This window comes from Rhyacophila brunnea, unplaced genomic scaffold (assembly GCF_057557595.1).
Source record: "Rhyacophila brunnea isolate RB1 unplaced genomic scaffold, BYU_Rbru_1.0 scaffold_1, whole genome shotgun sequence".
Classification (NCBI taxonomy): Eukaryota; Metazoa; Arthropoda; class Insecta; order Trichoptera; family Rhyacophilidae; genus Rhyacophila; species Rhyacophila brunnea.
In genome coordinates this window covers 25,287,513-25,311,699 of record NW_028232751.1, presented here as the reverse complement: position 1 = coordinate 25,311,699, position 24,187 = coordinate 25,287,513, and the positions used below count along the sequence as shown (strand labels likewise).

At 30.4% G+C, this 24,187-nt stretch overlaps 2 protein-coding genes across 3 annotated transcripts in view; one reads left to right on the top strand and one right to left on the bottom strand.

Annotated features, from left to right (window-relative positions):
- LOC147079620 (frequenin-2) overlaps window positions 1–24,187 on the top strand; it is a 701,586-nt gene that overhangs the window by 550,499 nt on the left and 126,900 nt on the right. The gene's annotated exons all lie outside the window — the stretch shown is intronic.
- On the bottom strand, window positions 12,312–13,669 carry LOC147079622 (uncharacterized). Of its 2 annotated transcripts, none has more exons than XM_085942956.1 (3): window positions 13,658–13,669; window positions 12,599–13,337; window positions 12,312–12,553 (listed from the first exon to the last, which is right to left on the bottom strand). In XM_085942956.1, the coding sequence occupies exons 1-3, from the start codon at window positions 13,667–13,669 to the stop codon at window positions 12,312–12,314; spliced, it is 993 nt and encodes a 330-aa protein (XP_085799082.1). The 2 variants fall into 2 exon arrangements, with proteins under 2 accessions (XP_085799082.1, XP_085799161.1); XM_085943035.1 differs by having other exon boundaries at window positions 12,312–13,162; window positions 13,226–13,337.

Here is a 24,187-nt window from a genome sequence, read left to right as displayed (position 1 = left end):
GTATATAAAAGCAGTATAATTCGCTGGTGGGCAAAGGCTTCTCCAATGTGTTGTATTTCAGTGTACTTCTACCTAGAGTCAGAGTAGCCTTTGGGTTTACCATTCGAACGCTTTCTATCTCTTGTATATCACCGTATGACTAAATTTATCCTTAATCTTATAGCTATGTGTGTTGTCCATTATATTTAATATTTTTATCCAACTTCTTTGTCCTCTTATTCAATTATTTAACTAATCTTCTTATCTTTCCATATCACGCTATACCTCTCCAAGTTTCTTGGATTCTTCTTTAGCGAGAGTTCACATTTTATTTGCGTAAAAAAATATGTGATTACGAGAAATTCACACTGCTATTACTTATGGCGCGTTTCTGACAAAACGGAAGATCACGTTTGAAGATGTAATTCAGATGTCCAAAATAGCTTCAGTATAGCAACAATTTCATAAAATATACGTTACATCTATAGACAATGACCAAAACGCAAAAAAAACTGGCAAGCGATATGAATTCTTTGAGACATCGTGTAGTGTCGATAAACAGTGACATCGGGCGGGAGATTTTAGAGACACTTATTTATTTGTTTCTAGCTAAATACTGGTGATGGTTATATCTATATGGTCAAAAATACTGTCTCATGTGACTTTTGTCTTTGATACGTGTATCTTTAAACCTTCTTTAGAGGTACATACTTACTTAAACGAAAACCTGCATCTGGTTTGAATCAAAAATTTACACCCAAATAATGGTGATAAAGTGATAATATTTATATAAATATTAATTTTATTCATCGAATGTATCTCCATTTTTTACAAAGCAATATTTTGTAACGGGAATGGCAATGATTATAATTGAAGCGACAAGATGCCAATCATCGAATTTCACAGCATAAAACATGCAAATATATTTTTTCCAAATTCATTTCAGAATTTGACTGACCAATCACTTCTCTCGCCTACATATTCTCCATTTTTTTCTATGTTAAAAATAATAATGACATAATTTCCTCTATTCTTGTAATTTTGTTGAGAACTGTCTGGAGAAGTACTGGAGCGCGCTCCGTCTTGGGAAAAAATATCGTAAGTCACTGACACGGGGTGGTCCAGATACAATATACTATCGAATTTATTTCACAGCATTATGTTCTTTTGAGAATTGTCTCCGTTAAAATTCGGAAACGGGGAGAATTAAAGGAGAGAATATATACTTAAACAAAAGAATACAACAAAGTAGTCGCGAAAGTCTTGAGTAGTTTATAAGTACATACCTACCTAACTCATCTCATACTATGCACATTATTCATAGATACAATATTAATAAAAAAAACTTAGGGAAAGAGGAAAGTTAAATTATTACAGTTTATTTATGTTATCGTTGACACAAATGTGTGATTGAAATTCAAATATGTAATGCCAATAAAATTGTAATATTCATGATCATTTCACATTCGAATTAACACATATTATCTACGCATGCCTATCTACTTTAATAGTTGCGGTTTCATAACTGATACTGCGACAAGACACTTAATTTTGAAACAATAATCTTCTCCCAATTCAACAACGTGTCGACAAAAACTCATGTCTACTAACGGAATCTTCGGTTATTTGTTATTAATGAAAGAGAGGTAATTATTGTTAATTTAACTAATAGGACTTGGCTAAGAATCCATTCAAAAACAGGTCGTAATTATTAATGGTTTTGGAGTATAGTTATAGTTGTTAGAATACGAGCAATACTCAGGTAATAACATATATTCAACATAATAAATACGTAGAAATTGTTTTAAATGTCTAAATATAATATTCTCAGATTTATGATAATAACATGTCTTTTAGTATGTATTTCTATCTTAGGATCTCCCCTATATTAAAATTATTTTTAAATGCATACTAGTATAGGTACTATATCATCGTGCTTTCTATGTAATATCAACGATATGCATTACTGTATAAAAATAATAAATAAAATTTATTGTAATAATAATTACCGCTTAAATTCTTCTTGCTTTGAGATTCTCTTTTCTGACACTTGAATACGCATTCTATTGTTGCATTTTATTATCATAATGGTCACAATCTTTTTTTTTCATTACTGCAATCATTTTTCCGGATGGATCTCATTTCTTCTGATTTCTCATATAATACTTGCCTGTTATGGTAGACGCTTCTGGTAATCATATTAGCACCAAAATATTAATTATGAAAATACTTGCACCTACCGCATTCTATTAAAAGTTAAAGATCAACATATTCCAGTACACCTCCCTATATTGGGCCTGTTATATCAGATCCCAAACGCACCGGACGCTGAGCTACTAAAGAAAATCTTCTTTTACTTATACACATGCATTTACTGACCTCTACCTTTTCGTGCATTATGAAATGGAGTAAATCTCATTGCAAAAAATATGGCCAAAGTATCCAGTTGTTCTGCTCTTAATATTAGTTATAAATTTTCTTGTCTTATTGGCAATACATTCTCATTGGTAATATTATCATCTCAGGATAACTTCATGGAAAGTCGATACAGCCACATCCAGTCTCATAGTCTCTAGTCTTTTCATTTGCCGTTCCTTTAATGCTAATACTCCGACTTCGTAGATCAATGATGATAATATACCTGATCACCCTCAATCGAATGCCCAGGCAGTCTTAATAATTAATTCGGTACAAGTCGGTTATCCTGGATACAGCGGCAAACTGGATTATTTGTTAGGATAACCTAACCTAACCTAAACTAACCCAAACTAACAAATAATCCAGTATATCGCCGATTTCCAAAATGTGTTTGCTGCTGTATCCAGGATAAACGTATAGAACCATTAAGTCTCATCATCAGTCCTCCGGACATCCACATCTTCACGCTTTAAAATTTAGCAAATCGATTCTTTAGAAGTCGTCCAATCAAGTTGTGTCTTGAGGTTCTCTTATTATTTTACAATATAGTTACCTATACAATAATTTAGGACTGCAGCTAATACGGCTTTGTTCATCTAACACGCTTAACCATCAGCTACTGAATCAATTCTTGATCTTGTGTTATGTTGATGAACAAAATAAACGTTGAATAACATAAAAATATAAGTATTCACAAGAATGACAGCTAAATCCGTATAATAATGGATAAAAGCACTCATCCGGATAGTGAATGCATGATGAGAGTTCAACGCCAAGTATTCCATTGGTTTTCAAAGATGTTTCTAATATATTTCTGAGGTATTCCAGATTAATGTATTTTCAATAAAAATATTTTTTCATCTTTAGATTTATCAAATTCGTTAAGTATATCACAATATTATAATAAAAATAATAATTACTTCTGGAATCAGTCATGTTAATAATATCGCCTTGGTTCAAATTACAAAATTGATAGCCACTTATTAGTGCAATTTAAAATACCTCAGATAGCGTAGTTATTATCAATCGTTCGCAAGATTAACAAAAATAGCGACAGCTTAATGGATAACAGCACTTACCTGATCAGTAAAATATGTGAGCTTGAATCGCACACAAATATTGTGTTTTCATTTATGTATGTTTCTGAAATTCATAATTAGGTATGTATTTTCAATAAAAAGCCTCAAAAATTCTATTATTGAATAATAAATAGTTAACTAAATCAAGACAGTTTTTATCTCAACTGATATTTGCAATTGGTTAATTTTGTAATACAAGTAAGTACGAAAAAAAATATAACTAACATATTGAAGTGGGTGTTATTTATATGACAATGTCTTTCTATCAAGTATTAATAGTGAAAAATAAAATAATGTATATATATTTTTTAATTCAACGCAGAATCGATTCAATCTCCCTGCCCCTATTAAGAGTGTAAGCAGGCGTTGCGTTGGGCGTCTCACGGAAGTGATTTTTTTCGGCCGGGACTGGTCTGACTTGCTTCATTAACTATATAACATCAAAAGTAAAATAATAAAAATTAAAAAAAAAATAAGCCACGCCACGCCGGTTACATGTTGGATTAGAGATGCTTACATATTGTACGAATTAATAATATGACTGTCGGCACAATTTTAATATGACCACTTACAGTCAAATTATAACTAATTGACCTGTATCACCTAAATATTGAAAGATGGAGCACTGTGGACATGCACTTTTTTTGAACACATATAAAGTATATAAATACACACATAAAATATATTAAAAAAACCAATATTTTAAAGTACCTAATCAATTTTACAACGTTTTTCTTAGCTCGTATTCTTATTTATCCGGTGGTTCTTTGTCCGGTACAAATCTTGCAATCAATTTTTAACTAACTATCCGACTAGCTAGACATTTGAAACTTTTAGAATATATTAGAACACGATGCCAATACATTTTTTAAATACTTTTAGCCATCTTTAAGTAGAGTTGAATTCATTTTCAGTTAATTCTGTTTTGTATGAAAAGTTATTTTGACACCATTAATGGTTGCTAGGGGTTTGGGGTCTTAGCAACTAAATTAATAATATATACGTGCGTTACTATGTAAATCAATATGATATGTCAAGTACAATTTTTTTTGATCGTTTAAGCTAATCAAATCATGTTTGTATGGTTCAACAGAAGAAAAAAAAACTGTATATAGAAAGTGCTTTTTATCTTGTAATTATTTAGTTAGTTAAGCTTTTGTTTAAATATCTGTAATATAAAAATATTTTTGAAGTATTCGATAAAGGCGAGGACGCATACAGAGTTTAAATTTTAAATATATGAAGATTTTTACATGAAGATATTACAATAAGTACATTCAGTATCGTAATACTTGTATCGGATACCTAAATCCTCAGTGATTAACCGCTCGTTGGGCAGATTTATTTATTAGTTATAAGCATTTTCGATCTGAGACTGCGTATCTTTTACTTTTATATTCTTTCAATCCTTTTCTATGGACACTAACTAAACCAGGTGATGTGCCGAAGAGTTGAGGCTTTCAAAATGAAGCTGTATAGACTCATCTTCAAAATTTATAGGACTGACAAAATAATGATCTAAAGCGAATGGGAAAAGAATGAGAAGCTCTGCGTAGTAGAAAAACCAGAAAACTATAATATCTCGACCATATTATGATGGAACAAAAGTAGAGAATTTCCCAACTTTTTTTCCAAGGAAAAATCATTTATAAGTTGAAGCAGTTCGTGTCTTAAAGGCATCCGTTATTGGTATCAGTACAGCTCTACCAAAATGTTCCAGATAGCAACAATTGCTCTCCTCCGTTAGGAGATGGCACGATAGAAAAAAAGCGTTTTCGGGTGGAAGAATCAACGATGAAGCTCTCAATAGATCGAGAATTAAGGTAGGGCGCACTCGAGACAGCACGTTGAAGGCAAGAGCCCAACGACAAAATAGTTAAATTTTGCGGTGGTATGTGACAATGCCAATTATAATACCTTAGGAATAAATTCAGCATAAAGATGCATTCTTTAACAGTGGATTCATCCAGATTGATATATATTTAAATACATTAAGTAGGTATCATTGAATTGAATAGAAAAGATAGAGTGGTCGTTGTATTAACATATTTTTGTTTTAAAGAGAAATTAATGTTTGCCACTTGCTCAACCCATTAGGCCCATACTCCGATTCCAAGCACACGTGTTGAAAAACAATATTAAAATATCTGCCAGACTCAGGGTTCGAACCTAGGATCCACGACATTATAAACCGACGCGTTAGCCACTTGACCATCGTGGAGTTCTTTTAATTATTAGGATAATATAAATATCTTTTGTTTTCAGTTTGTATTTAAATTTTGTAGGTACATATGTAAAGAATCGTTTAGTATATTATTTTAAAGCCAATTCACTTTTTAATACTATTCATTATGTGGGTGAAAAATCTTAAATTGCATTTTTCTGAAAGTATTCTTTGTAGACATACAATGGCGTTCATGAATACAATTAAATATTACTTTGCTACATTTAAATAGTAAAAACTATAGGAACTTATTTATTTATAAAATTATGTTGTGTAGGTATGGTTAATATGTTTTCTACTACGTTTAATAATTATATGTAATAATGACTTATGAATTATGAGCAAGTGGTGCAATAAATTATTTTTTTATTATTTTACTAAATTGTTTTCATTTAGCCAAATGTGTAACCTGTTTTAACAATAAATTAAACATCCAGCACAAATAGTAAAAACGAAGGTGTGTAAAATTGGTCACTTTTCCGCGTGAAACATTTTTTTACAGGTTCACCCGAAAATTATTATCTTTTCGCCATTATTACGAAATAATAATGAACGAAATTGAAGCCTTACACAAGACGATTTGAATGTACGTCTTTGTGCACCGTGTGAATGTCTTACGTTACACTTCCATGAATGTATTTTTTTTGGTTGCACCTTCTTGTTGGTCCGAATTCTGTATCTTGCTTAGATGATCTGGTTAAAAAACTACAGACACCTCAACACGGCCGGAAGAAGACAATGGGCGAAAATATTTAGTAATAATAAATTGTAAAAAAAAAATATGTTAATTTAGCAGTTTCAGACTATATAGTCACATATTCGGAGATTTGTACGTATGCAGTCGCTCGTATTACTGAATCGGAAATATATGTTTGTATAATATTGAGATAATATTAATATCTAAATAAAACATTTAAAAACCACCGGAATTCAATGGAAAAACAGAAGTAAATTATAAATACAATCATATTATCATATAATTCATATAAAGGTGCTCGTACTTCGTACTTCGTCAAATTTCTGATACTGATGACGGCGTTATAATCAGATATTTGGTAGCCATTAATATCAGATTAATGTTTTTATTGAATCTATAGAATTGACACATTATACACACTATGCGCCACAAACAGCACGTAAGTTTTGTTAATTTTCAGTACAATGCGGCAATCGCTTTTCGGTAAGATAGCTCACGGTGAACTGTGCTACGGCGAAATGTAATACGTACATTTAACCATATACCATCCTAGAAACGGTCTATCATCGGTCGGTCTTTATATAAAGTAGGTATGTTTTTGAACCCAAACCATGTATGTTTAATAAAGAATACTGCATTCTTAAAAATCTAGTGTTATATTCATCAAAAAACAAATAGTTAAATTCCATCAATTATTATTGTTGTGTTTGTTGATGATTTTAACTTATAAGTAGTAACCTTTCCACGTTTATAACTTACCCAGACCTGTTTAGTCTTACGTTCAATTGATAATGTCGTAAGATGAAACCGGTCTTGTATTATAAACGAATGTGAAAAGGTTACTTACTGTAAATAAAATATTTAGCACCGATGGTAATAATTCCAATGATACTGTTGTTATTCATTTGAAATATTTATATCTACCAATATAGTCCTATGCTAAGGGTTAACTGTTAAAACTCTAATTTCTAACTTTTAATAGCCCACGCATCATATAAACGTCAAAAACGTAGAATTTGTCATATTTTTCGGAGCTAAAACTGGATACTTTGTAGGAATGAATATCTATATATATACGTATATTTATGTCATTATAGTGCCCTGGCCCCTGTCTTTTCTTATACTGAGAATCAACATTGTTTGATCACATAAAATATATCAAACCTACATCTATCAGATTCTGGCCAATGTGCTTCTCCAATTGAGCTTCATACGTCCTTACCTAATTACGATAATACTAACTTCTAAAAAATAGTAGTTATACAACTGAGGCGCTTTGCAAATTTTGCTTATATAGGAGACTGGTTTTTGTATTTTTTTCCAAATTATAAATGTTTAATAATGTTATATTCTTAAATCTAACGAATTATTTTTTGAATGAAAATAGATTATTTATAATTTTTTTCCGATGTCCGATCTTAATAGGATCATGTGCGCCTCCACAGAGTAGAGGTTTGTATTAACAGATTTTGTTTTTTACGATAAATGGATCTCAGCCACTTGCTCAACCTATTAGGTCCATACCCTGACTCACACACAAATTTATACACATTTATATTTTTTATAAAAATCGATGTTTTTTAAAATAGATATAAAAAATATTAAAACTATGAATTAGTCAAAAATCGCTTAGGCGGTGCTTAGAAAACTTAAAAAACTAAATTTTAATAATAAATGTGACCATACAATATATGTATTAATAGGGTGCGGTCCGATACAACAAATTCACATTTTTTACAATTGTAAGTTTGTCTTTGACTTAAAATAAAAAATATTTTTCTTTTTAATGTTTTCAGATACATATTTATTCATTCATATAGTTGAAATTGTAAATTATCAAAAAAATGTCTCAAATAGCAAGCTTCGTATTTTTCCGCTAGGTGCCTCTTTAAAAAAAGCTCAGTGAATACTTATCCTTAAGCCGCGCGGCCACTGTGGGTGTCTTATAATTTATTTTGCATGTTTATTTATTTATATTCAGTTAATTCATTTAATTGTTGATAACTTGTAATTTCGTGTTTTATTTATGTACGAGTATAAGTAGGTATTCAAATTTCTTGTGATCTATAAGCGGAGGCGATCAATGTCACTAGTTCTCTCCTGGTTTTGATCATGATGTCAGATTTTAGAAGCCTATGGTGATTTATAATGACGAAATATGATTATAGTGCCTTTCGCGACTGCGATGGTGATTTCTGATTTCGTTTCAGAAAATTACACGGCATTTGCGAAATGCCTTGCACCGCATGATAGATTTTTGGTCATTTGACGATTATTGAGATGATGAAGATTAAATAAGTAGATGCAAGTGACATAATTTTTAAAAATAACCACATATGCTAGGATTTATAAATATAACTGCTTAGTATGAAAAAATATAACCAATTTATTCCCAACATTAGTACTAGTACCGGGAAACCGTGCATTTCTTAATTAACCGAAAAACGGGTAATTTTATACGGTTAACCTCCGAATTCTTATTAGTTGCATGACAAAAAATAAAATATTATATATTATGTACTAAATTTGCTTACTACAATTAACTGATAATCATAATTGCTGAGAAATCTAGAGAATCTAGTGTAGTGATCACTAATATAACTTTTTTTGAATAACTATAAAAGGAATTTCTTAAAATCCCACATATATACCGACGGTTAAAACCGCTTAATCGGTTAGGTATTCGTAAAAAAAACCGCTAACTGGGTATTTTTCTGATGATAGGATACACTAATTATTACGGCATAATATTCAATGTGTGTCGTTATTATTTTCATTTAAATGTTTTGATTTGACTTGTCCTCCTTTAAACATTTAAAAAAATATTAATAAAAATAAAGAAATATCAATATTTTTTTGTGGAATAGTAATCAGAAATCATTTGAAGATAAGACCATATTATTTACAAAATGTTGAAAAATCGTTATGTAGGCTTCAAAAATCGACTGAAGGTACCTTATGGAACTCAAATGAAAAATATTTTATTATTGTTTAATAATAATATTTTTGACACATTTTGATAGGTGGGTCAAATTCACGTTTTTTCAATCAATATAACATGATAGTCCCATGGTGGCCTACTTAGTCGAACTCTCGTCTTTTCAGATGTAGGTGACGGGCTTGATGCGCCTTGTAAAAAATGGATGTTGTATTTTCAATATTTATTTGATCCAGTGTAAGGTCCAATAGATTCAGCGAATTACTGACAATCATTCATTGTAAAAAAAAAGCATGTTCATAAATATCCACACGCTCCACTTATTAATTTAAAAAAATGTATAAAACTTTTGCAACAATATAAGATATTATGGTTTAATCCGATATGGAATGGATAATAAACATCTTTATTTATTTTTTGTCTTTATAATATGTATGTTTACCTCAAAATTATGGAAACCTATTTATATGTAATGGTTCTGCTTGAAAAGGAGTTGGTGATTATCTTTAAAAAAAATCTCATAACTAATTATGTACCTGTAGATATAGCGTGTATATTATTTTCATATATTTGTATGTACATAAAATACTAGATTACAAATAAAATTTCATTGTCCAATAGCCTCATTTATAAACAAGCATATTGTGGCTATAATAATATAATATAAAATAAAGGAAAATACTTTATTTGTATCAATTATTGTATCTGGATGTTAACGAAAAAAAATATTCTCATTATATTGCGATTATTCAATTTTTTTTTAAACTTACCAGTATTATTCCAAGAGAAAAATAAATATTCAAAATGTGTGTTCTTAGGTATTGTATTTCCTTTATTTTGTATTTATATAGAATTTTGTGTATTTTTGTATAACGATTTTTATAAAAAAATCGATAAAAGTCATTATGAATTAATTTAATGTTACATTTACGTACCCTCTGTCTAAATTATTGCAAATAACATTATTATATTATGCATATATTATGTATTTAATATAAATTAATTCTTATTGTGGTCTAGATATCCATGGCAATTCATTGATATTAATGCTTACCACTTATTTATCTATAATATAAAAATAGCAGTGTCCATTGTAATACTATATCATTTAAACGGTAATATTTACATCCAAAGATTTCGGTACAAAAGTAAAATTTAAAAAAAATTTACGACCTAACTGTAAATTTATACTTACTAATTGTAAATTATATGTATTAAAATTAACTGAATTAAATATATAATAAATAATCAAATGATTCCAAGATATTTATTAATTTGTAATAGGATAAGACAATAATGTATTACAATTTTCAATACTGCAGAGGCCGAACTTCCAGAACGAATACGGCTGTCTTAAGTTTAGTATATTATTGTATTATTTTTAAATAATCTTTGATAATTGATTGTTTTTTTAATATGTAAATATATATTATATTATTTTTAGTACGTATATTATTTGAAGCTCACATCTATATAATAATACTAAATATTGGTTCTGTATTACATTTTATTTTATTCCAGTTGCATTTAAATAAATATTATTTTATTCACATTGTGAACTATTATTTTTGCATGCCTTTTTTATTTTATTATTTACGTTTTCTATGAGATCATTCTTTTCAATTTTAACAACAGTCACTTTAATTGAATAATAAAATACCACAATTTACTGAATGATCGAATAAGGTCCATTTATTTTATATTTAGCTTAGTTATGGTTTTACTTCGAATTCGGCTGTCACTATTATTTATTTTATACTCTTAACCAGACGATTTGAATACGATATAGAACCCATATTCGGGGGCGATTTTTTTTATTGAAACTGGGAACACGAATTACGTATAACACATGTTAATGTAAAAAATATACAGTAAAACTCTGAATAAATAATTAATTAGTATTTCACTTATTTAAATATTATATTATTATTAAAATTATATCACTGTAAATTATTCACTTTTTTAAATATTAAAAATAGTTAAATGTCTTGATTTATAAGATTGTAAGATTTTTTTTACATTTTTTTGAGTAATGTGGCAATTTTACTATCACTCAATACGCTAATGATAAGATATTTTATTTTATTTTTATTTTACGTATTGTCTCTACAGAAAAGATTTTTTAAACGTTTTTGATACACATTAATATTACTGTAGGTATCTTATTCACTTAAAAATCACTGACCTATTTCACAAGGTTACACTGTATAACGTGATTATTAACTTTGATTGATTATTATTACTTAGAATATTCAGCAAATTTATTATTAGCATTTTTTCCATTATTTTTATATTATACATTTTTATTAGTTGCACTGGTTGACTGTAAGTCGGTTTTTGATATTATTATTATAATTATAATTTTGGTAAATTTACTATCATGCATATAAATTTGAATAAGACCTTATATGAATTATTGTAAGCATTGCTATTAAATAAAAATAATAATTTATTTATAAATAATAATTTTAATATTAAGTAGTTGCGCCAATTGTTCAAATAAATATTTATTGATTTGTAAAATCACTTTCTTTGAATGAATCATTTTTAAATTTGATAATATTAGCAAAACTAAAATTTTCTATAATAATCGCTATAACGCAAATAATGTTGTAATTAAGATGTGTACCTAGAACCTATAATGTATATTGGGTAAAAATTTTATGAGTATGAATCGCAATCAGCAAAGACATATATTATGTAAATAAATAGCAGAGTAATTCAATATAAAAAATCGTTTGAAATAAAATATAAAAACAGTTTTTGGTTTATTTTGGAGAATGGTGTTCCTTTTATTAAAAAAAAATAAATGATATTTCCAAAACATAAATTATCTTAAAAACTATACACTAAAATATTTACAAACAATAGACCATTTGTCGTATTGAAAAAAAAAACATCTTGACTTAGGGATGAATATGATTGACATAGCGACATGGGATTGATTCGAATGAGCTGAGGTAAATGAATGAAAACTTAATGAATGGGTGATCCAGGAACGTGTCCAGGGGGACCGTACTGTGAAGAGCCTCCGCCGCCGCCGCCTCCGATGAGGCCACCGAGTCCACCACCGCCGCCGCCAAGGTGTCCACCGCCCAAACCGCTTCCTCCGATGTCGTTTCCACCATGACCTCCTCCGAGTCCTCCTCCAAGTCCTCCTCCAAGTCCTCCTCCGAGTCCTCCACCGATGCCACCCCCGTGTCCTCCTCCAAGACCACCTCCAAGACCTCCTCCAAGACCACCTCCCAATCCTCCTCCAAGACCACCTCCCAGACCTCCTCCGAGTCCACCGCCGAATCCGCCGCCACCTCCGCCGATGCTTTCTTTCTGGCTCTTGTACTTGATGAAGTAGACTTCTGGTTTTGAGGGTTGAGTAGGAGCAGGTGTAGGGATGATGATATCGGGCTGTTCTTCTGGTTTCTTGACCAAAACGTATACAAGGGTCTTTTCTTCGTTTTGTGGCTGAAGTGGGATAATTGGCGCAGTTGGGGTAGGTGGGGTAGGTGCCTTGATGAAGATGATCTTGTAGTGCTTTTGAGCGGGAGCTACGAATGGAATATGCTGTTGACGATGTTCAATTGGCTCTGGTGGTGGGACATGTACGTAGATGTGTTTCTGGATAATAGCAGATTGTCCGAATCCGCCTCCGAACCCTCCAGCGTATCCTCCGCCGAAGCCTCCGTCTCCGAGACCACCTCCGAAACCTCCTCCGCCGCCGCCGCCGCCACCCCCGTGCCCTCCGCCGATTCCTCCGCTGAAGCCTCCTCCGCCGATGTGTCCTCCGCCGAGTCCTCCAAGTCCTCCACCTCCCCCTCCGATGTGTCCTCCTCCGAGTCCTCCAAGTCCACCACCTCCCCCTCCGATATGTCCTCCGCCGCCCCCGATGAAGCCTCCTAGGCTACCACCGTTTGGCGCACCGTAGCTACCTGACGGCTGAGGGTAGTTGTATCCTACTGGAGGCTCGGGCCGCGCAGAGCTCAGGCCCACAATGGCAGCCAGAATCTACGGGAAAAAATACACCGTTAACTAAATTCCCCGTAAACACTTTATTATTTTATTTTATGTTCCCAATTTTATATTATTATTTAATTTGTTTTTAAATTTAATTTTAAACAAACTTTTCGTATTTAAAATTATTTTATTATACTGTAAGGATTTATTATTCAAATTTATATTTATAAAAAAGTTTAAAGGTTGTACAAAAAAGAGACGCTGTAATCGAATTAAAACCCGTTACAAGACGCAAGCAAACATTAAACACAAGTGAGCAAGAGAAAAAAAACAGAATAAGGCTGTAATAAAAACGCAAGCGCACTTACCGCAAAAGCCTTCATTTTAGTGAAAGTGGAGTAACTAGATTAAGTTACTCTGACGAAGAAAGCAAATATAACTGATAATTTGGAGAATCGACGGGCGTTTAAATAGCTCATCCCTGTGCCCCTCCTCGCAATCCGACGATGGTCCTTTCTTTTTGCAGGCAATTTCGGACATACACTGTACGTATCGAGTACATGTTCTATCATGTCGGTTAGCGCATTATGGTCGTAAATAACCAAAAAACGTATTATTTTTTATAGCATAACGATGGATTTATATTATCTATATAATATACCTACATCTCGTAAGATTCGTTAGAGCAATATTTCGTCTACTACGACTTTTCAACGATCATAATTTATCAAATTTGTGGTATTCGGGCAAATTTAGATAGATGAAAAACAATGTAATTTTACTAGACATTGATTGAAACTCTGAAACTATTATAGTATCTATAATGACGATACTACAATACTATCATCTAAATCTCAGTTTTCGTTTGTTCATATATATATATATAACATATATTTAACAGTAATTTAATTCATTTTAATAGTGTTAACTAATGAAATGACATTGTATTCATCAATATTTCTTATACTTACATTTATTTAATTCCTTAAATCTCGTTTTATATTCAAATAATAACACTATTTTTTTAAAACCTCAAATATCTACCTACTATATTAGTAATAGGTATATTATTCTGTTAAGTTTTGTCAATGTAATTAAAATATTTTTCATATAGAATTATCTTTAATTATATTTTTTAAATATCTTTATAAGGCCGAGCAGTAACGAATCGGCTTAAATTATCAGAGATCCTGGGTTCGAATCCCGGGTCTGAACATGCTATTATTAAATATGTGTTTCGATCTAAAGTGGCTAACATCCGTTAAAATAAATGTCTTAAAATAAAATACTTAGCTGGAGAAATATTTTTTTTCTTAAAATTGTATACTTTATTGAATGGATTTGAGGAGATAACTTTTTTATTTTGCATAGAAGTGGCTGACTACCTTGGATTGGAGCTGGTTTACAAATATTTGTACCTATTAGCAATTCCTGTTATTATAAATTAATAAATTGGTCGAATTAAAGGAGGAAAACAGTATTGCCATGTATTTTATGCTGATCGTACAAGTAGGTATAACCTCTCAATATAAAGAGTACCTACGTCAAAATAATACTATTTTTACAATCACACTATGCGTGGCAAAACTTTAGTTAGAATATTATAGTATGATTGGCAACACTGGAATTTAATCAACTGATTACCATTTATTTAAAAACCGTTAACGAAACTATTACCGATCGTTAGTAAATTAATTAAAATTCCTGACGATTAAAGTTAAGTCAATTACTTTTTTTTAATATAAATAGCGTGGACTCTTTAAAACGGTGTAAATACAAAAATGCTAATGATTCACATTATTCATATACCAATATGTAGAATAATTTCGGATAAATATGTATGGATTCAGAGCATAGACGTAACAGGATAAGTAAGTGGCTAACATCCATTTCTCGTAAAAAATACTCTCAACAAAACTTCTTCGAAAGGCGGCAAAGATCCATATCGGAGTGTAAAGCCATTAAAAACATGTATGTAGTATTTTTTGAATTGGTTTTTTAAAACATTTTTTTAACAAGGAATGTTTAGTATTATTATTGTATTGGATTAATGATCTGGAACCAAACCAAAAAAATAAGCGAGACTTCTACCCATGAGATTCGAATCCGCAATTTACTACTCCAGAGGTGGGCGTCTGTTCACCACCATAATATATAGGACAATATTTTTAACTCTCAGTTACATTTTTTCCATTTCGTGTGTTAGACACTTTGAGCTTATAATTTCTGATATTCTCTAGTGTTAATAAAAAAATACACAAATGTTGACGAATTATTAGCTGCAAATAACTATGTAGCGAGAGGTTTCTGCTAAAAGTTTGTAAGTACCAAAAATATGTTATGGAGTTATGACCATAATAATATTATAGTTCGATATGTTCTATAAAATCGGTTTTAGCCTAAATCTAATTTGTAGTTAAGCTTTTTTAAGTATATTCCATTACTTCAGTGTATTACATACCTTACAAACAAAAGCTTATTATTAAACAGTCGCACTTAGGCGTTGGGTTTGGCTGATTTATTGTGCATGGAATCATGGACATAAAACTGTGTTTAACGACTGTGTTATGGTAGAAAATATTAAACTTTCTTTACTAGAATTCAATTGCTTTTGTATATTTAAAAATAATATTTCTTAAAATCGTGAGTTGTGTAAATTAATATATGTCTGAACATTGATAGTCACTTCAAAACAAAATATTTGCAAAACGTATTTCTTTAGTAGAAAGTAACATAATTCTCATTAAAAATAACATTTTTTGATATAATTAATATGAAGAGTTAACGTAAGTGCATACTTCAAAAAACCACGCGGTTAAACGTGAAAGTTTGTATAGATTTTGATGATCATTCATAATAGTCTTATATAATAATAGTAATTGTAGATTCTACCAACCTAGATTTTATTTTTATCGAATGATTTATGATAAAAACATATTATATTCATTTAAAAAAAAATACATTACTTATACGGGAGTAATAAATTTTTATAACAGTGTTTTCCGTGGATATATTATTTTTATTTGACAATACTATCCACAAATCATAATGCTATTATATAATACGCATTTTTTGCTAAATTCGCCTTACATTATATCTACAGTTGATTTTTTCTAATTTCTTTTATTGATATCCAAGGTTTGTGTCTCTGCTATAATGTTTACGCATACAAATATAATGGTGCAATAATAAAAACCCATCAACATTTTATATTATGAAGTTTGACTTACATTATATACCTACAATATAAAATAAAATATTTAGTAAAGTTGTTCATATTAACCAATATAAATATCACAAAATCGTGGATGTTAAATAATATTTTATATTTTATTTAAAATGTTTACTTTATTTACTTCACTAATTTAAAAAAATCAGTGGATATGTCTCTATACTAAGTATTATTTAACCTCATATTTTTTTTTAAAATTAAGATAATGGCCAAGAATAACACGAATTGATTTGCTATTCCATTAATATTAACTATTCAAGTAATGAAATTACCATGTGAGAATTAGGCAACGTCTTTAAATAGTGTGAAATTATTTAACCGTTATCTTAACTAATATTCTTATGTAGATTAACTAGCATCGCACTTTGAATAAATTCGATAGTTTCAGGTCTACCCGGAGCTCTATAACTGGAATTAAAGAGAAGAAGATGAATCCTGTATTGAAATAATCGTTTACCTCAGTTCAACGGCCAATCATTGTCAGCCGGCGTCGATCCACTGCTGCATGAAGACCTCTTCTAACTACGTCTACTCTAATCGGTCCGTAAATCTTCGCTGCTACGTACATTCATCGAACTTTACGAGTTTGTCTATCCAGTGGGTTTTTGGGCGTCCCTGTGAACGTTTAGTGTCTCTTGGGTATCACTGTATGACAGCATTTGTCCAGCAGTTGTCCACACGCCAAGCAACAAATCCAGCTCATTGCCTCTTCAGTTATTTAACGACATCTATCACATCGCGTTTTCTTGTCTGCTTCCTTATCCATTGGTTTCTTTTTTATCTTTTCGCATTATGACCAACGTGAACCTTTCCATGCCACGTTGTACTACTTGTATTTTTTTGATTAAATTAAGATAACATGTTTCACGCGCACATATTGGTTGAATACTTTAGACCAGCGATACTCAACCTGCGGCCCGAAACACATTTATTATTAGGGATTTCGTATATCTTGAGATTCGTTTCTACTTTGACGCACAGATAGTGACACCCGACGAGGATTGTCATTATGGTCCACAACAGATATGGTATAAGAGTGTTGCTATTGCACACGATTAATTTAAAAAACACGCATAATTTTTAAAATATCAAAAATGTTTTGTAAAAAAGGAGGGGTTTCATGATTTTTTTCGTCACACCAGTAGTGATGCGGCCCGCGTTACTTTAGGTTGAGTATCATTGCTTTAGACTTAAGGCACAATAGTCCGCAAAATGAATTTTTTATAAACAGATTTTTATTTTTACGAGAAATGTACATAAGCCTCAAACTATTAGATCCACACTCTGGGTCCAGACATACATTGAAAAAACAAAATGTTAATTTGCCAGATCTGGGATCCACCACATTATAAACCGACGCGTCACCACTCCGCGATCTACAAGTATACATATAGTTAAAATCTAAAAAGAAATACATACATTAATATACGATTGACCATATCTTTCAAAACCCGCCAAAAGTACAATATGATAAAAATGATTTAAAAATGTGTACCTATGTAATTTATAATGATATACATAAGTATTATAACTGATATTACCAATTTTAGTTTAATTATATTTATTGCAATAGATAATTCCGTATATTTATTGACTTCCAATTGCAGAGTATCAGGTTTAACTTCAAATTAGTATTCAACACCATTAAATACAAATGTCCAGACTGATAATCAGACGGTAATTAGACATTTTTTGTAAATTATTTCATGGATACATTCGATGGGGCTCAAGATTAGGGATTACAATACCGGTATTCCAGTATTTATCAATATCCGAAACACCGGTTTTAATAATTCAAAATACCGAAATTTTCGGTATTAAGAAACCACACTCGTTTACGTTTTTGAAAATGAATTTAATGTTATTTCTTCATTACTTTCTACTGTATTGTCTAATAAATTGAGTGTATACGTTATATTAAAATGCAAATAATATATTCACTGAATTCAACAAAGGTGAAATAATACTAAAACAAAATCCATCAAATATACTTATTTATAGAATTGTCGCGATAAATTAACATAATATAATTATTTTGAAATAGAAAACATCCGTGATAAACGTTTAATTATAATAATATAATAAAATTATTGATGACTCTACAAGTGTTTCATTGAAGAAGCTTTTCCTGCAGCTGTACTTATTTGGATTTAATGGAGCTCTGGTTAAAATTATTAATATATTCAAATTATTTGTAAAAATCACCAGTTCTACATTATTATGATCAATACACATTTTAAATGTCAATATAATAAATATTGGTAGGTAGATAGGTTTTTGCTATAAAATGATGTTTTAAAGATATTTGAATATCTATATTTACTGATAAGTATTTCTGTTTTTTTTAATGTTTTAACGAATACTAGTATTGATATTTTCAGTCGGTATTGAAATCCCTACTCAGGATCTTAAAAATATCTTTAATATCTATTCATGATAGCAAACTTCATGCTTTTATACAACAGTGCGCAATCCGTTAGATTTTTTTGAGATATGCCGCTGGAATATATAATAAAAAATAAAATATTGTCTTATTTTTAAATACTTTTGAGGGAGAAATTCAATAACATTAAAACCATTTTTTTTCGTTTAAAATACAAAAACGTCGTTTACTACAATAATTATTGAATCGTAGACTTATCACTCTTTAGAAAAAGATGCCTCAATAAACAATTATTATAATATGTTGTAAGTAAATCAATGTATGGTGGCATTTAATTGTGCCAAGGTCGACTGTTTACTTCATCAATAAAAAAAAATATATTAAATATCTCTACCACCTTCATTACCAACGAGATTTCTGGCAGTTGATATTATAATAGGTAGAAGTACATATAAGAGTTACACGCCTCTTACGTAATTTGACTCATTGCTTTTAAGAAGCGATCGTGAACTGAACTGGACTCATCGCGAGTTTCGCCACATAGTCATTATTATAGGCAGGGCCGCTCCTAGCAAGTGTGAGGCCCGTTTGGAACATGTGTGCGAGCCCCTAAGTATGAGTCGCAAAAAATGTTATAATAGTTTACCGGACATTTCGAGACAATAAAACTATAGGTAAGACACCTAATCAGGATTTTTTCCCTACTTATTTTATCATAATTTAAATGCATATATGAATTGCCTATAGTCATAACTCACTTATTTTAAAAATCGAGTTTTGAGATAATCGCAAAAAACCACCAGATTACTGTTTTTTGTGATTATAAGAAAAGTATTGAACTCCCTTGAGTATTGATGGGTGAGTGAGTCGATTTTCATTTTTTTTAAACATATATATATATAATACACATAAGGCTGCAGGCAAACAGTACACTATGAGAAATAGAGCTTCCTGATTGGGTAGAAAGGCCTTGATGACAGAACTCACATTATTCATTAAAAATATGAGTTATGACACCAACAGTCAACTTTATTAACGATTTTCACATGGTTTAAACTGATTTTTGATAGCCAACTATTTTTCTTTATATATATTAATTTCTTTATAATCTCTTGGTATATTTAACTAAAAATTGAAAAAAATTGCAAAATTCGAGTTATGACTTTAGGCGACTCATATTATTTAATTCTGCTAATTCTAGCACTGTACTTCTTTATTAAAAGATACAATTACAATACAGTAAAATATTTTCCCGTTTTTATTTGTGTAACAATATCGTTATGTAGTATATCCCCCATGATGTCAGTGAAGTCATTTAAAATGTGTATTTAGAGAGAATAGTAACCAAAAATGTCTCAAATTTTCATAAGATGTATATGCGTTTTAATTGTCTTAAAATTATAATTTAAAAAAAAACTTGTATCCTTAAATTTATGCGGCAATGGCCGATTTTGCTCAATCGGTCTAACATAACTTGGCCTGATTATAGGTAAGAAAAAAACTGAACATAATTAAATTTTGACGTCATGGCATCCAAAAATATAGATTAACGTCACGATATTACTTCAATTTGTTTGCTTGTAAGCAGAGCATAATAAAATATACCTCTAGAGTGTACAGGTTATATTTTAATGGCGAAACTCTTAGACCAATGGAGCCAAATATGAATAACACAACGGTTAAAAAAAATCGAGAGCCATACGTATATTTTTATAAATATCTATGATTTATTTAATACTTTGGACGCGGAAGACGCACACGGCGCGTAATGACCAGGCAGCCAATCGATGTAATTAACGTGCATTTTAAAGGGGGCAATTAAAATCTCATTATATAGTCAGCAGCGAAAGCGTTAAATGAATTAATTACATTTTATAATTGTTTATTTATTACGTGAAGAAGATTTCCCGAATAAAACTAACGTAAATATATGTTTTTATTGTTGAAATTATAAATATAATTTTTACAGAATTTGAATTATACACACAATTTTCACGCATTCCTTAAAACTAATGTGAACAAATGACCTTCCTTGCATTTCTTTGGAGAGTTTCTATATATTTGGTATGTAACTCGGTATCTTTAATATTCCGCCATTTTTAAATAATCGCAAAAACCGTCAAGCTTAAGGACTGCAAATAGATAACTTTATTTTTGCAAACATATTTGTAAATTTGTATGGACCTAATAGGTTGAGCAAGTGGCTGACATCCATTTCTCGTAAACACAACATCTATTCTGTTAATAAAAATCTCCACACTGTGGAGGCCCATACGATTATATTAGGATCTGACATGGTCAAAAAAAATTTGTTAACAATTAAAAAAACGTATATCTAAATAAAATGCCTTGAACGTCATTTCTTTAATCGTCTTTGTCCTAATATATAAAAAAATGGCGGGTAATGAATATGAAAAACTTCGAAATCAACCTCCTCTTACAAATGGCAGTAGCGTAGTAAGGGGTGAGCAAGCAGGGTAGCCGCCCCGTACGCTGTCCGGTAGGGGCGCAGAAATAAAGTTTCGTTGAACGTTTTTGTATGTCGGTAAACTTGTGATAATTTTTAATTCAGATTCACCGATCAGCAGAATGTTTTTCAGAGGAATATTAGTAAATAATTTTTTACACATTTAGTTTTTCAAAGTATTTAAGAAAAGGCGACGATAATTATAAAAGTGTAATTACATACATTAGGTAAATGCTTTTTAAACTGGAAGGTACAGACCAGTGTTCGGGCGGTTTTTTTTATGCAGCCGCGAAATTTTACAGAACTTGAAAAGAATCTACCAATATTTTTAATTATTGCTAATATTTTTTTCAAAATAGGCATATTTACATATTTGTGCAATTAAAAATGTACTCCACATCGAGAATTCTACACTCTATATGTTGCCATGGATCCAAAGATCGTAAATTCATTGGAGTGTTTTCAGATCGTGGGAAATTTTGGGAGTAGAAAGCTGAAATAGCGAAAGTAAAATATAACCCTGAAATTTCCAAATTATGGAAAGAACGACTCTTCTTATGACTACGATAAAAATAAATGTATTATTGTCTTTAAAAAAGCCTGTGGCGCAAATGGCTTCCGTGTTAATTACTTGTATAAAAAATGTACATATATTGTTTATTGATTATTTAGCACTTTTGTTTGTTTATTGTAGATACTTTATATTAAAAATTTAGTATATTTCATTTGTCAAAAAGTACTCATCTCGTACTATTATTCCAATAACAAAATCTAGGATCTTTGAGTTTGAGCTTTAGTTTCTATTCGATTTATTTAAATTTGCTAATGATAACCAAACTTAGGTGAACTTAATTTATATGGATATTATAGATAAAAGTATATATAGGGTACAAGTTTTGTTTCACGTAAGACGCATTTTTTATTACTGTTCCGGGCGCAAAAACACCCCGCTACGTCCCTGACAAACGGAGCTCGATTTGACACTGTATGAATACACATACGACGGAATGGTACTTACAAATTCAGAATCAAGACTAATAAAAAAAGTTAAAATGGAGGTTACCGACTTTGAAACTAATATAGTCAATAATTGATTATAACTTGTCATACAAAACAATTACACGTGTGAATCTTAACTCGTTCATAAATTAAATAGGTCATAAATTAAACCTATGCCATCCTGTGAAAGTGATCTTTACGTGTGCCTCTTGGTGAGCACAGACTGGAAGCGGGTTTTTTGAAAACATTACATTTTTTGAGTAAGTATATTAGATTCAGACATACATATTATATAATAATGGTTATTGTTGGAGGCGTATACTAAAGATTTTATGGACAATAAAAAAGATAAATTTCTAGAACAAATACAAATGAATGACCGGATCTCTAAAATATATCTCTAATTCTGCAAATTTTAGTAGTTAGTAGAAGCGTAAATAAGAATTTGGAAAAGCTCATGGTCAGCGGAAGCTCAGAGAAATGACACAGAAGACTGAGGTTCTTTAATCGTCAAACCAAACGCTACGAGCTGCTCACCTATGTGGACGGTTTAATACAGAAAACCCTGGAGAGATATAATCAGGTCATTTAAATTCATTTTAGTGTATATATAATATGTTTGCTGATAAGCATCAGTCTTGAATAGTAGGTACCTACAATTATGCATATAAACGGAGCGATATATTTTTTAATAATAATAATAATAAAATCAGTAGGTATACTCCTCAACTTTTTATGATATTCCTATATATATTATATACATATAATATATCTATTCGTACATGCAATAGAAAAGAATTGAGAATATATAATAACGAACCTTATATACGTAATCTAGCGCGTATGGTTTATATATTTTGTGTTATTAAGGAAGCATCCTTTTTTGTGAACTGAATTCCTTTCTGTTTCAATTCTTATTTACATTTCTTGATACTGATAAAAATTCTCATTGACCCAGAATATAAAAGAATAATATATATGGCTTACTTATTAAATTTTATTCGTCTGATTCCAATAAACTTTCCCTAATAATGAATGAATAAACAAAACTCTATTGAACTCAATTAGCAACAGTTACATAAAAAATATGCATAAAATATTCTAGTGCTAGATTTCATAATAATGATAATATTATGTTGGTTATTTAATGAGAACCTCTCAAAACAAACCATCATTGATCGAAAAGAAACTATAGATATTATATACATAATAATATTATATTATGTTATATTTTAAAATCCAGTGACTAATTAAAGAACTAAGATGAAGAGTAGGTGTTTAAAAAAATGCTTAGGTACTAGTGCTAAAACAAGATTTTTTTATGTATTGTATTAAAACGATTATAATACAATGATAAGAATATTGTAATGGTCTAAATTATAGTGATTACTCGATATTATAATATAATATATCATCAATAAATTATAGTCCACATAATATGACGTCCGACAATTTGGCTATTTTAACCCCCCCTCCCCTCCATTGTCACATTTCGTCACATAACCTTTTACCCCCCCCCTGTCTACATCCCGTTAAAAAATCGTTAAAAACAGAAAAAAATGTTTTTTTTATATCCATCTTTAAATCCCCGATCTGCAATCCTTTTATATTTTTTGTTAACTTTCTGACGTCGCATTTTATCTGACCCCCCTTACATCCTAGAGTGTGACGTCATATATGGACGTCGCCTTGTGTATTTATTATAAAATCAAAAACAAAATAGTTTTAGCAGAGTCCTTGGACCCTTGGTTTATTTTAACGATCAATATTCAAAACATAATGTAAACTTATTCAATATTAAAAAGAAAATATAACAACTT

Coding starts and splice junctions, on each gene's coding strand:
- LOC147079622 (XM_085942956.1), bottom strand. Junction 12,554..12,598: donor CGGAGGAGGTCTGGGAGGTG/GTCTTGGAGGAG, acceptor GAGGTCTTGGAG/GTGGTCTTGGAGGAGGACAC.